This window comes from Helianthus annuus, chromosome 10 (genome assembly GCF_002127325.2).
Source record: "Helianthus annuus cultivar XRQ/B chromosome 10, HanXRQr2.0-SUNRISE, whole genome shotgun sequence".
NCBI classification, from domain to species: domain Eukaryota; kingdom Viridiplantae; phylum Streptophyta; class Magnoliopsida; order Asterales; family Asteraceae; genus Helianthus; species Helianthus annuus.
This window is the reverse complement of record NC_035442.2, coordinates 7,925,861-7,940,957: the sequence shown is the minus strand read 5'-3', so window position 1 is coordinate 7,940,957 and position 15,097 is coordinate 7,925,861. Positions and strand designations below refer to the sequence as shown.

The following is a 15,097-nucleotide window of genomic DNA, read 5'->3' as shown; positions in this document are numbered from 1 at the left end:
CTTGGCTCAACTTTTTTAAGTTGCCAAAACCCATGCGCCATGCGTCCATTTGGCTCAACTTTTTTAAGTTGCCAAAACCCATGCACCATGCGTCCACTTGGCTCAACTTTTTTAAGTTGCCAAAAACCATGCGCCATGCGTCCATTTGGCTCAACTTTTTTAAGTTGCCAAAACCCATGCGCCATGCGTCCATTTGGCTCAACTTTTTTCAGTTGCCAAAACCCATGCGCCATGCGTCCATTTGGCTCAACTTTTTTAAGTTGCCAAAACCCATGCGCCATGCGTCCATTTGGCTCAACTTTTTTAAGTTCCCAAAACCCATGCGCCATGCGTCCATTTGACTCAACTTTTTAAGTTGCCAAATTCCACGCGCCATACAAACCGTCATAAAAACCACTACCCTTATAAGTCCAGAATCCCTCCTAGACGATCAACTCAACTAGAAGGCACACTGGACTGGGGGGACTTGAAGAGGTATGGTCCCAATTCCCTGCCTACATGGCAGGGACCACACCACTTTTCAAGCATACATGGCGCCTACATCAGCAAAGCAATCCAGAAGGGGGCAGAGCTGACAACGCCAGTACAAGGTTTCCAGCATGGACAAACGTAAGCGCGCCACGTGTGCCACTACACCGGCTATGGCAGAGCAGACCAAGAGGATATTCCCCTTGGTCAGACAGCTGGCGCGCAACCACAGCTGGCACAGCTACTCCTCCCTTCTTCACCCTCCGGCTATAAATAGGACCCTCATCATTCAGGTTGATCATCTTGGCTCTCTATACTCACACACTGTTTATTCTCCCTCAGAACAGTACTTATTCTCACACCGGAGCCTGGTTAAGAGGGAAACCCCCATATTCCCCTCTTAACGAGACTAACGGTGTTGCTGTTTTGCAGGATCCAGGTCATTTCTACGAGTAAGATAAGAGATTGAACCCACAGGAGAAACAACTCTGCAGATTAACCTTGGCGTTATTCTGTGTTTCACCAGAGCTCAACATGAACACCAATCTCTTTTAGACGTCGGAGTCAATGGTTAAGCCTTTCAATCTTATAAGTTCTATCAACTTTACTTACTTTTCATATTTTCAGAGAGCAAAGCCATTTTAATATGTATCAAGACTAGTAATCTTCATGTGTGTTTAGAGTTATTAAGTTCTACTAGAAGAGACGTCATCACGATGCTGCAGGAAACACAGACACTGTTAGGGTGTGCATGGTTTAGTCGGTTTTGTTATATAACCTCAATATCAACCGAAGTCATCGATTAGTCTATTTTATTAAATAATCGGTTTTTGATTATATTTACGGTTTTTTTGTTCGGTTCGTTTAATAGCCAAAACCAAACTTGGGCTACAACTTTTTCTTAGAAATAAATGAAAATGAGGTATAAAATATTAAATAAATGAACCAAATGTGTATATATATATTTATATATGAAATATGGTTCAGTTCACTTCGGTTAATTTTGGTACATGAGAGTGCAAAATATACTGATAACTGGTTTTTGGTTAATTCAGTTTTTGATTAATCAGTTTTCAGCAAATTCCCCTTGTTGGTTGATTTCATTTAGGTTTCGGTTAACGATTGAGCTATTGCTTACCAATAGACACTGTTAATTACGTAACATATCAATTTTTTCAATTAAAAAAAAAAAACTATAGCAATACTATACTCAAATTAAAGAGGATAAAATGCTCGCTTTTATGGTGTAATTAAAAAAGTATTAATGTACGAAAAAGTTATGCCGTTTAAAAGGCCCTTCAGAATCTCTTTTCGAACCTCAACGAAAATGGTCGGGGAATACAATAAGGTGCAGTGCTTTTCTATCGCCATACCCGTCTTAAACTCGTGTGCGCGATCATCCGCCTTAAAGTCCACAACCCTCTGCCTGTATCGTTGGGATTCCAGTGTGGAGTCGTAACACAAAAAAAACTGAACAAGGGTGTTCGCCCAGGAGGAGTTCACCTTAAACGTGGAGTTCGAACTCTCGCATCGGGATGTAGTCTTCATCAAACAGGACATTGGGATTTCTCCGAAATACGCCGGGACCCATATCTCCTTTATGTTCTACATGTCTCTCAGCCACTCGTGATCTTCGAGCCCATACTTCTCTAGCAGCTTCCCCCACCTCCTCTCGAATGTCTCCGGTTTAATATAAATGTTCCATACAAGTTTATGTATGGCAGCCCTGAATTCAGAGTTATGTGCGACCTCGCCTGCAATCTGGAAGAAAAAAAAAACATCATAAAAGGAAAAAAAAAGAAAAAAAAAACTAATTTAGCCAAAAAACATGTCGTATTGAAATATACAAAAAGACGTGAAGGGCAATAGGTTCACCTTGGAAGTTAATTTCTTCATGATGTGCCACATGCACAAGCGATGAAGAGACCGATCGAACACAGCAGCCACAGCTTGTCGCAGGGCCGGGTCTTGGTCAGTTAGCACCGGGGTGGGCTGTTTGTTGTGCGCCTCGAGAAAAGCCTTTAGCAGCCACGTGTACGCCTCAATTGTCTCACAAAACAAAAGGCCAGCTCCAAAAGTGACGCACCGCTTGTTGTTGTCGATCCCGGTGAAAGGAACGAAGATCAGATTGTACCTGTGTGAGGGTCGTTAAACAGTTAGAACGCGATTAGCCTATTCAGCTTTCCAAAAAACATATAACAAAAAAATAGGTAACTTTTGGCAGTGAACTTTACTTGTTGGTTTGGTAAGTAGCGTCAAACGCGAGGACGTTGCCGAAAACTTGATAGTTGATCTTCGAAATTTCATCCGCCCAGAACATGTGTCGAATCTCACCGTTTTCCATGCTGTACTTAAAAGTGTAGTTCGGCAAGTGGTCCACCTGATCTTTCATATTCTCGATCACCAAGTGCGTGTCCCTGTCACCAATGAACATGCGAACCCTAGATGCAAAGTTCCTAAAGTTGTCTGCGGTACCTTTCACGTTGTGGTTCCCCCCCCTCCTAAGGTTTACTTGGAGTCTATGGGCCACCGACGGACCAACCTTGCTAAGACTCGCTCGATGGATGAATTCTTTGGTAAAAAAATCAAGACTCCGCCGTCTTTTCGTTAGATCTCTACTATGCACTGGGACCATTGGATGGTAATGGTTCTCTTCGAAGTGATACAAAACCCAACCGCGCGACGTCTGATCGAACTTCACACATATACAGGCTTTACAGTCACATACACGGAAAGTGGACTGCCTTATCTTCAGCGATGTCTCGTTAAGGGTGTCGAAGTTCCTATTCTGGCTATGCGGCTTCCCGTGGTTGGAACAAACAATGTAGTGGTGCGTGATGGCTCCTTTCTTTCTCTTAATTGTTCCAAGCCTAGTCGAAAACCCACAGTGCTCTGCGTACAGATCGTACATCTCGACAACGTCCTCCCATTGCTGAAACATGGTTTCAAGGGTTGGTTTCAGGTTATCCGGCGCAGCCGGGCACCAGTAGCGCATCCCATTCGGAGTGAACCATGAAAAGCACTCCTCCTCTGAATCTGTGGTGTGGTCTGCGTACCAAAACACACCAATATATATATATATATATATATATGAGACATAATAGATGACTATGAAAGCTAATAGCATTCAAGTTATATACCACGCGGGGAGAGGGGATGGGTGGGAAAGGGGGGGGGAGCCACGCGAATGGTGCATACCAACAATGGTATGTACCAAAACTCTACCACACTTTTGAATGTATCAAATGGCATGGGAACAGAAACAAATTGTAAAAAACAATTATACCAAATAACAATCGGGATTAGGTGTGGGAACCAGATCAAAAATAAAAACCTCTGTTTTTATACTGAAAAAACTGAATAGAGGAATTAGTTTGCGTGAAACAGTGGTATTAGGTGTGTGAACCAGCATCAATTTGTGAAAACAAAACCATCTGTGGTTATACAAAACATCTGTTTTAGAAACAACCAACATCTATTTTTTATACAAAAACTGAAAATCTGAATTATGTGCCTGAACCAGCATCAAAATGTAAAAACAAATATACACAATTAACAAAAGTGTGAACCAGTATAAAATTGATCCCAAAACTCAACCACGTAACATAATTGATACCTATGCTAACAAAGACCCCCAAAAAAATACTAAATTAAGTGCTTGATCGGTATATAAGTTACCATTGTCCGTCGCCTGAGTCGTTGGCATCAATGGAGTCTGGAAAGCACCCGAACTTGATCCACGCTCAACAATCCCGCTAGGTGCTTCGTCATGGGATACATGGAGCCTGTCGCTCGGTGCCCCGGACAAACGAACCTGCCCTGGAAACATAGTATCTCCGACATCATCCCCAACTCCGGTGATCCGTTACAGTGTGCCAACGGTGATTTCTCCTTCACCGTCAGCAATTGGAGGATTATACATTTCTGGGGGTTTGATTGTGTGGATTTTCTCCAGTGAAGTGAGGTGGATGGTTGATGCAGGAGGTTTTTTAGGGGGTGGGAGGAGTGAAGTAAGCCAAAAGATGAGAGGTGGGTGATTGAAGCAAGAGGATGTGTATAAAAAAGAAAGAGTCTTGCTTCTAATATTGGGATTATGAAAAGCTATAGTGTAAAGAAAATCATTTTCTGACACTCGAAATTGGGGAAGACGGCTGTGACAAAATGGTGATCTTTGATTGAAAAGGTGACGAGTGGTCAAATTACCAAACTAACCTTCCCAAAAGACATGTGAAGAAATGACATGACAACTTGTTATTGGTCAATTTTAGTTCTCATTGTTCTTACAACTGGAGGTGGTTTATATATATATATATATATATATATATATATATATATATGGGAGCGCTAAAATGAAAACCACCTCCAGTTGTAAGAACCATGAGAACTTTTTGATCCGGGGCGAGTTGGACCAAATTTTTTTTTCATAGACGTAGATGTGTGTATTATAAACACATTTCTAAAAAAAATTCAAAAAAAAGTCGTGAGTGTAGTTTTGAGCACCACAAGTTTGTTTTTACGGGTACCGTAAATTTTATTTAAATTTTACGCTACCCGTAAACACAAACTTGTGGTGCTCAAAACTACACACACGACATTTTTTTTTTTGAATTTTTTTTACAAATGTGTTTATAATACACGCATCTACGTTTATGAAAAAATTTTTTGGTCCAACTCGCCCCGTACGGTGTAGTTCTCATAGTTCTTACAACTGGAGGTGGTTTTCATTTTTGCGGTCCCCTGTATATATATATATATATATAGGGTGGGGTTCTAGAGTGAACACTAGTGTATTTGCGAACTGAGTAAATAAATCCGTGCCATTGATCTACACACGTGTATGGCGAGGATCTCATCATCAAATCGTAAAATACACTAGTGTATTTCAACATCAAATCCTGGTCATTGAACTACACACGTGTATAGCTAGGATTTGTTCACCCAGTTCGCAAGCTACACTAGTGTTTACTCTTGAACCTAATCCTATATATATATATATATATATATATATATATATATATATATAGAGGTATAGTTTGATCACATCAAACAAGGTTCTTCTTAAATGCATTATAATATAGTACAAAGAGTAAATTACAAGTTTTGTCCTTTATGTTTGTCCCAAATTTCAGGCGCTGTCCTTTACCTTTAAAATTGATGACTTTTGTCCTTAATGTTTGAAAATGTTGCACGTTATATCCTTTATGGCAAACCCAGTTATAATTTTCAGTTAAATTAAGTCATCTGCAGTGCACATGAGGGTAGAAATGTCATTTCACCTCCCACTTGTCTTTCCCCTTATTTAAAAAAAGGTTTTAGAAAATAAAAAAATGTATATATAAAACTCTCTCTCTACTCTCTACTCTCTCTCTCTAAAACACCCACCCTCACCAGTCACCTCCACCTCCCCCCACCATCTGCCATCACCCACTCCCACCCCGACACCACCACCGCACAACCACTGTCGGACCACCACTATCACACCAGGAGGAGCCGCCAGATCCAAATTTAAGATCAAGATCCAGAAGATGCAAACTCAAGATCTAGAAAAGTGTGATGACTCTGCTGTGAATCAAGTGGGTTTTGGAACTTCGAACAAAAACGTCAATATAGAAACTAGCAGGAGAAGTTTTTTTTTTCAATTTGCAGATCGGTTTTTCAATTTGTAGATCTTGTTATTGTTGTTGCTTGTGTATTTGAAGGCTTGAATCGAAGGTTAAACCTGAATCAAGTGGGGGGTTTGACCCATTTACCCAGACCAAGAGAGGGAGGGAGGGACAGAGAGGCGTGGCAGCGTATGGCTGAGCTGCGGCGGAGTCGCGACGGGGTAATATTGTAACTTCATTTCTGATTCTATGGATGGAAATAAAATACTACATAGAAGTAGATATTTTGAAATAATCTTCATTGCTAATTCAATATTTTGTTTTAGAGTTGACAATTTAAATCTAAGTTATTTACAATTTAAAGTGTTGGCCACTCAAGAAGCACTACCTGTCATTATTGACTATTTCTGTGGGTTGGCCGTGTGGGGGTGGTGCAGTGGTGGTGTGGAAGTGGGTGGCGGCAGGTGGTCGGGAGGGTGGGAGAGAGGAAGAGTGTTTCAGATGAGAGAGAGAGAAGAGAGAGGGGGGAATGAGATGAGAGTGAGAGAAAGAGAAAATACCTTTTATTTTTTGATTTTGTACAAAACAGTCCTTCATTAAAAGTTCTTTACACAATACCCTCTAAGAAGGTGAAATTACCAAAATACCCTCATGTGCCTTGCACATGATCAGTTTTATCAAAAAAAAATAAATAAATAAACTGGGTTTGCCCTAAAGGACATAACGTGCAGGATTTTGAAACATTAAGGACAAAACTCATCAATTTTAAAGGTAAAGGACAACGCCTGAAATTTGGGACAAACATAAAGGACAAAACTTGTAATTTACTCTAGTACAGATATAGATATAGATGTATGGTTTGATCACGTCAAACGGACTTTAATTATATAATAAATAATTCTATACTATATAGTAAAAGAAAACCAAAGGAGGACACGTATTATCCATTGGAGGCAATAGATACTTAATTATGGATACTTATATTTTTTTAATTAGAAATCATTATTATACACATACACATACATATAGACACAATAGATACATTTACATATAGATATATATACACCTCCGCATAATTAAATAAGAAAAGAATAAATGTTTTAGTCGGAAACTGGTCGGAACTTTCCGACAACGTTCCGATGAAATGTTGTGTTTCGTTGGTAAGTGGTCGGAAATTTCCGACTGTTTTCCGACACCCATTTCCTTTTTTTGGTTTTTCAACCTTTAAACATGGTTTTTCCATATTTTGTACACTTTAGTTACACATGAAATACTTTTACTTTACCAACTTATATGTATAACTCAACCTTCAAACATGGTTTTTTCCATTACATATTTTGTACACCTTAATTATACATGTAATACTTATACTTTACTATCTTATACATAAGTGCGTGTACGCCATCGGGATTCATTACTTAAACTAGGTTTTATTATTCTATATTTATACATACATACTCATACATATAGATACAAGGAAATACATTCACATGTATACATGTAACTCAATATAATTAAATAAAAAATAAAGGTTTTAGTTGGAAAATTGTCGGAAATTTTCGAAAACTTTCCAACCAATTTTTTTTCCTTTTCTTAGTTTTTTGTCGGAATTTAGTCGGAACTCTTCTTCAAATTTCCGACGACTTTTTTCTTTATCGGTAAACGGGTAAACGGTTGGAATACTTTTATTCTAGTCGGAAGTTTGTGGTTAGTGGTCGGAATTCCGTCTAAATTTTTTTTGGTTGGAAATTTTGGTAGGAAATCCTCAGTTTTCTAGTAGTGTTATTTGTTTAATTACATATCTTGACGATTATATATGTTAACAAATTAATTACGTTATATTTTATTTAATTATTATTCAACCATGCGATGCATATGTTCTTTTTAAAACATTACTTTTTTGTTTAAAATTATACAACATTACATTCATCAACCCGTATATAATACACGAGATTATAACCTAGTCATAAATATTAAAAACCTTTATTACATGTGATTTGTCTTCAACATCCCTTGTCTACAAACTATATACGTATTATTTAAACTCTAGACCAACAAATTTAACAATTTTCATATAAAAGATGCATTTCCTTAAAAAAACAGCCATGCTTGTTTATGTTTTCCCTCCAATAGATTTGAAAAGGCCCTCACTATTTTTACACTTCCAAATTTTATTCTCACATCCTTTTACACTCTGTCTCTCTTTATATATATATATATATATATATATATATATATATATATATATATATATATATATATAGGTAGAGGATTCTGTAAAAAATGCTCAAAGTGTGAGAAGTGTATTATAACACTATATATAATACTATATAACACCATATAAACACCGTATAACAATATGTAACACCATATAATATCATATAACACTATGTAACACTATATATCATTATATAACAAATATAACACTTTAGGTTTCTGATAGCATGTCTATGATAGATGTATAGTGTTATATTTGTTATATAATGTTATATAGTGTTACATAGTGTTATATGGTATTATATGGTATTACATATTGTTATACGGTGTTTATATGGTGTTATATAGTATTATATATAGTGTTATGATACACTTCTCACACTTTAGGCCCTTTTTACAATATCCTTACCCTATATATATATATATATATATATATATATATATAGGATAATGCTTGGTAAAAAAACCCCATTTTTTTAGGAAACTTAGCAAACTATATATGTGGCTAGTAATGTGCCACGTTTCACTGATCTCTTTATTATAACATTTACATCAAGGTTATATTAGTAATTTTCTTTAACCCCCAAGAATTATGAGGTGACCTTTTCATTAATTGCCCATCAAAACCCATCAAATCGTACATTCACTCTCCCCCATATTTCTTTTCCATATTTTCCTTTTATATCTTCTTCATTACTCATCTGAGAAACACCAAACTTCACATTTACACCAAAGTAGCAAGCATCTCCATTAATATCAATGGAGACAAATCCACCTACCTCTGAATTAATGTCGCCGGTTCGTAGGTTCCCAAACCGGTTCTTGTGCAGCGAGTTCCAAAACGATGAAGAATTTAATGATTCAGGTTTGTCCATATATGTCAATTAACTGTTCTAGAAGATCTGTTTTTTTTTTTTGTCTTTTTAATCTAATAATCCAACCTATTCTGCATGGCCATGTTCACCTGTTCCATTCGAAGCTTCTGCATACACTTATATGCATGTTGATTGTTCTCGGTCATCTGAAGCCCCTGTTAGATCCCCGGATGTTGTGGTATCCAACAATTTCATGAACCACGCGTTTAATGATGACCAGGTTATGGATACTGAAGAAGGTTTGTTTTTTCTATACACTTTTCTTGTTTTATTTCTTCACCAGATATGTCATTGTTTAAACATATTCCATAATGTTCACATGTAGCATCCCAAGATTCCCAGATGGATGCCATGACTCTTGCTGTTTCTGGATCATCTCATGGTCCTTCTATGTTTGCTGAATCATCACTCGGCCAGTTAGACGGTTGTACAATGGACAATGGGAGCCCACTTTATTCTCATATCACAGATTTATAACCTTTTTTGTCATGCCATTTATTGCAGATTCATAACTTTTTTCGTTTTATGGTACAGGTCCTTCGAATCCATACTTTGTTTTTGATACCCCTCAGGGAACCCGTTACTGGATTCCTAATGTTGCTGATAAGTTCATTCCAGTGTGTGGCAAAACTTATCTAACCTTTCAGGATGTTCTTTCCATGTATGAACTTTATGCGCTTGAAGCAGGTTTTTCTGTAAAAAAAGGGCAAACCAAAGTCTGGAATGGAATTCCCACACACAAGTATCTCCGATGCTCAAAATATGGAAAACCCCAACCAAAGAGGACTTTTGATACCCTAGATGAATCTTCTGTTAAGCACCGGAGGACCACCTTCACATGGTGTGACTGTAAGGCAAGCATACTAGTCTCGATCTCGAACGATTCATACACAGTTCTGAGTTTCAATGATATTCATAATCATGAACTTGTTGAGAGTTACAACCGTGATCTTAGCAAGATATCACGGAAACTGTCATTCTCCACGAAACAATTCATTCATAACATGAGTCTAAACCGCATCGGACCAATGAGGTCTTATAGGTGTCTTGTAGCCTTAAAAGGAGGGCATCACAATGTCAATGGGACACCGGTCGATTTTAAAAACTTTAGCCACCAGCTGCGAATTTTTATTGGTGAACGCGACGCACAAGTTTTCCTTGAACGCTTGCGTGAGCGTTATGACAACCTACCCAACTTCTTTTTTGATTACACTGTATCAAACGGAAAGTTGTCATCTGTATTCTGGGCTGATGAGATTTCAAAGCTTAACTACAAAGCTTTTGGCGATGTCCTAGCGTTTGACGCAACTTACAGCACAAACAGGTTAGTCCCCCCCCCTCTCTAACATATGTTAGGCCTGATCCCCAATTATCCAATATTAACCCCAAAAAGGTTGTTCATATTGTTAACATCAAATCATTTTTTTTTGTTCACAGGTACAAGATGGTTTTTGTGCCATTCACGGGTGTGGATCATCATTTCCAATGTGTTACATTTGGAGCGGGTTTGATATCAACCGAGTCAATTGAATCTTACGTGTGGTTGCTTAAGGCTTTCTTGAAGGAACACGGTACTCAACCAACTCTTGTGCTGAGTGATCAAGACCCATCCATGCTACAAGCTGTTCCTATGGTCTTTACCGAATCACGACACCGTCTATGCATGTGGCATATAATGAAAAAACTACCCTCCAAGGTATACATAAGTTTGTTAACCTTTAACATGTGTTATTCAACATAACAGTAATTTTATATGTCTTCTCAAACTGTTTTAATCTAACTCGTGTTATAACTATTAAATTTTTCAGATCTCTGCCGATGTGCTCGATAACACTGATCTTCGGTCCTGCATTCATCGTTTGGTTTGGAATGTTTATATCAAACCTGAAACGTTTGAGTCCCGCTGGAATGACCTCCTACAAACATTTGGGCTTCAAGACCACAGCTGGTTGAACGACATGTACAACATCAAACATCTCTGGGTACCAGCCTACTTTAGAGAACTGCCCATGTGTTGCTTGATGAAGACCACCTCCCGCTGTGAAAGCTCTAACGCTGCCTTCAAGGTTAACTCAACAAGCGCAAACACCCTTGTACAATTTATGATGTGCTTTGAAAATAGGGTAGACAGCCAACGATATCGTCAACGTGTTTCGGAGTTCAAAACCTCTTCCACAATGTTCACTGGCAGTACTGATTTAGCGTTAGAACAACACGCGTTCGCCATTTACACAAACGCTGTTTTCGCCCAAGTTCAAAAAGAAATAATTAAAGGGAAGTTTTTATGCTACATCACAAACCAAAGCGAGACCAGCGATTCCAGCCTTCTGATAGACGTCACTCATTTGGATAAAAGGAACAACATCACAAACGTCTATCAGGTAACACATGTTAGGCAATTTCATTATTCCCCATCCTCTAACATATTTTGCATCTAACGGGCTTTTCTTTTTTTTGTCTATGTTCAATTCAGGTTACGTATAACAATGTGGATCAATCGGCCAGTTGCTCATGCAGGAATTTCATACGTATTGGATATCTGTGTCGCCATGTCTTTTGTGTCTATCGCTTGAAAAATGTTGAAAGGATTCCACCACAATACATAAACGACAGGTGGCGCCGAGATGCCCTCCCCAAACATGTTTTTTCAATTTCCAGTCGATACGGAGTCAACCCACACGCACCGTCCGTTATGCGGAATGAAATCCTCGACCTCGTTACTGAATGCGTTGATGTTGCTAGAACCGATGAGGATGCGTTGGCAAAATTGGTTGACCAACTCAGGGATTTCAAGATCAATGTTCTTTCCAGGCAACCGTTGTCAACAACTGAAAATGAATCAAATGAGTCTCAAATGGAAGAAATAGTTGGGCAGCCAATCAACATTCCAGTCGAAGTTGCTAATCCAGAAGTTGCACGCAATAAAGGATGTGGTACTCATACTCGCATTTCTGGGCCCGGTGAGAAGGCCAAAGCAAAACCACCAAAACGTCCAAAGCAGCTTCGCTTATGCAAGCGTTGTGGTCTGTATGTCGACGACCACGACTCACGCAACTGCCTTAAGGTGGCTGCAATGAAAGCAGCAAAGGCAGCTGCTGAACAACAAAGGCAGTCCGCCACTGGCGACTGATCATCTGATTAAAATCTTTTATGTAGTACTATGTCATGGGAGACTCTTCATTTTGGCCTTCTTACACACATGTAACAGTCTTTTGACATCATCCTGCTATTCTCTGTTACGTGTGTAAGAAGGTGGAACTATTTTCGTCCCAATAACTATAACTAGGATTGTAAGAAACTCTATGGCCTTTGGCCACTTTTGTGATCTTAGCCCGAAGATCATTCGTGGACCGCTGTGGTCTATTAAGCGGTTTATCTTAAGATTATCTGCATTTTGATATATGTTTTTCTGCGTTTTATTTTTTTTACGATGGCAAAAAAAAAAAAAAAAAACAAACAGATGCTTAACACATGTTAATTTTCCCATAATGATTTGCTCTTTTTAACTTGAAGGGATCAAAACAATCTTTGTTACCACACAACCTGGAATAAAAAAAGCAGCTTGGGTATGTGAACTTGAAAGCATCAAAACAATCTTTGCTAAGCACCCAATCTGGAATAAAAACACATGGTTAACACATGTTAGTTCACGTAATGCTTTGGGTCTGTAATCTTGAAAGTTTCAAAACAATATGTGTTAACCACATAAAACCAACATATATATTAAACCACGTCAGGTTATAGAAATAGACTTCAAGCAACTTAAACAAACATTCTACTACTAGGTTACATGAAAAGAAAAAAAAAACATAATAAAACACAAACAAGACGACATTCGTATGTCGTTTTGTTACAACATAAGGTCATCAGGTTAACACATTTTCAACCATTTTCAGCATACTAACTACCCATGGGTATCCTCCATTTGTAACAAGCTTTTAATCATGGTGTGGGAAATTCCTCATCATGAAAGTACACAGGAGACGGGCTGCGCTCACCCTCCCATGGGTCATGGTAACACCAGGACTGGATTGTTTCGGGTGAGTATGGACACATCGGGCAGCCACACATTTCATGGTCTGGATCCGTCAGCAACCTAACCAACTCATCTGGTAGCCCCTTCAACTTTTCATCATCTAGAACAACGTGCTCCCTTCGGCCTGATGGATCTTGCGACACACCATCTACATCAGTTACGTTTTTGGTTCCGCTTTCTGAAGCATCTTCACCTGAAGCTACTCCAGTTTTCCCGTCCTCTCCTTTCTGGTTAGAGCCTTTTCTTTCGTTAACCTCGCCGCACCGGCCCTCACATGCTTCCTTCCCCTTTTGTTTGAGCTTCTCCATGCTTGGTTGGCTAGCCGCAACCTTACCTTCACACGGGTCCATCACATTAAAAGACTTTTGGGACATCTTCCAGTTTATGGGTAACTGAAGTGGTGAAGTATTACAGAATATTAATTTGGTTCTTCCCTCCAATACTTATAGAGGAGTTCCATGTCTACATTTCATATAGTCTTTTGTGACTTGACTTTTGATGTGACCAAAAGGTGATAAAAAGCAATTGTTCCTTTTCCCAATAAAGTTGCTTTTATAGACCCCAACCCATATGCTTGTACTATTCTGCCAACAACTTTCCCCAAATTCCCATATTTGTACTACCTGTTTAGAAATCCTGTTCCCCTTTAAGCAGCATTTTTTTTTCTATAAGGTTAAAAAACAATTTCTAATATAACATTATAAACTACGTCAATAAACTATATTAATACTATTCTACGCCATTTAACAACACATCAATAATCTTCAGAGTTTAGAATTACCAACTAACTAAACATCATATTGAATAAATATAGTGTATCCCAAAAAGACATCGTGACGATGCCATACCCAACAAAACACCTACCCCGCATTACGTTTAAAGCAAAATCCCCAAATCCATCAAAGTTCATTACATGTTTCCAAAAAACATAGCTGGCCAAATTAATGCACAATTGTTCTACATTAACATGTGTTAGCCACCCTAACACGTGTTACTCTATCCGGCAATCTTCCTTGATTTTGGGCAGCAGCACATTCACCTCCGAAGATAATATGTGCGCCGCATACCTCTTTCTCAACTTTCTCACCTCCGCCATCTTCCTCGCCCCACTCGTGCTGAACCCACAGTTAAAACTTTGGTTTTTCCCCATATAGCACTCCATGTGCCGCATCAAGATGACCCCACAATCAGTTGTGTTTGCGGTGGTCGCCCAAGGAACCGGCATACGCTGGATGTTGCAGTACTCTATGTCATCGGCTCGTGGATTCCCAACCTCCCGCAGATATTGCACAAACATATCTTTCTGCATACGCATACACAAGACATGGTCGGTAATTCTAAAAAAAAAAAAGCAGTCTTGCCAGTGTTATCACACTTATTTTTTATACATGCTAGCTTTGTAACTTACGATCTTATACGCTGTGTCCTTGTGTAGGTAGTAGACACTATCTTCTATCAACTGACCTTGTCGGGCTTTGTCATTATCAACGACATAAATCCCGGGGTCGCGTAACTCAAACACTAGCAAGTAAAAGTGTTTGTGCTCCAATATAGGGAAGAAAACAATGTCTTGATTTCGAAAATCAGGCACGTAATCAACTCTGTTAACCGCACCTTTTATCCCAAGCCGAAACTTGTGCATCCGCGCCTCTACTCCGCCTTCCTCAGATGTGAGCATCCATGGAAACTTTAAGCATAACAGAAAAATTAATAAGGTCAAAACTATGACACACTGTAATCTATATATACATGACACTTACCACAACTTTAGTACCAAAGAATTGCCTACTGTAAGCCTCCCGTGATTTTCTTTTCTCTTGGAAGTTTAGCACCTCCGCCCAACAGTCAATGATACCATCCGAGACCTCATTGCCAATATTTAAACTCTTGAACATAGA

At 38.7% G+C, this 15,097-nt stretch overlaps 2 protein-coding genes across 2 annotated transcripts; one reads left to right on the top strand and one right to left on the bottom strand.

The window, feature by feature from the left end:
• Positions 1–2,073: 2,073 nt before the first annotated feature.
• Positions 2,074–3,409, bottom strand: LOC110880498 (protein FAR1-RELATED SEQUENCE 5-like). The gene is made up of 3 exons (XM_022129021.1): positions 2,703–3,409; positions 2,344–2,602; positions 2,074–2,229 (listed from the first exon to the last, which is right to left on the bottom strand). Exons 1-3 carry the CDS (start codon positions 3,407–3,409, stop codon positions 2,074–2,076), a joined length of 1,122 nt encoding a protein of 373 aa, XP_021984713.1.
• A 5,875-nt stretch (positions 3,410–9,284) lies between these two features.
• On the top strand, positions 9,285–11,736 carry LOC110880499 (protein FAR1-RELATED SEQUENCE 5). Its single transcript, XM_035978114.1, has 6 exons — positions 9,285–9,402; positions 9,489–9,587; positions 9,698–10,487; positions 10,601–10,859; positions 10,972–11,558; positions 11,637–11,736. The coding sequence occupies exons 1-6, from the start codon at positions 9,285–9,287 to the stop codon at positions 11,734–11,736; spliced, it is 1,953 nt and encodes a 650-aa protein (XP_035834007.1).
• The last annotated feature ends 3,361 nt before the right edge of the window (positions 11,737–15,097 follow it).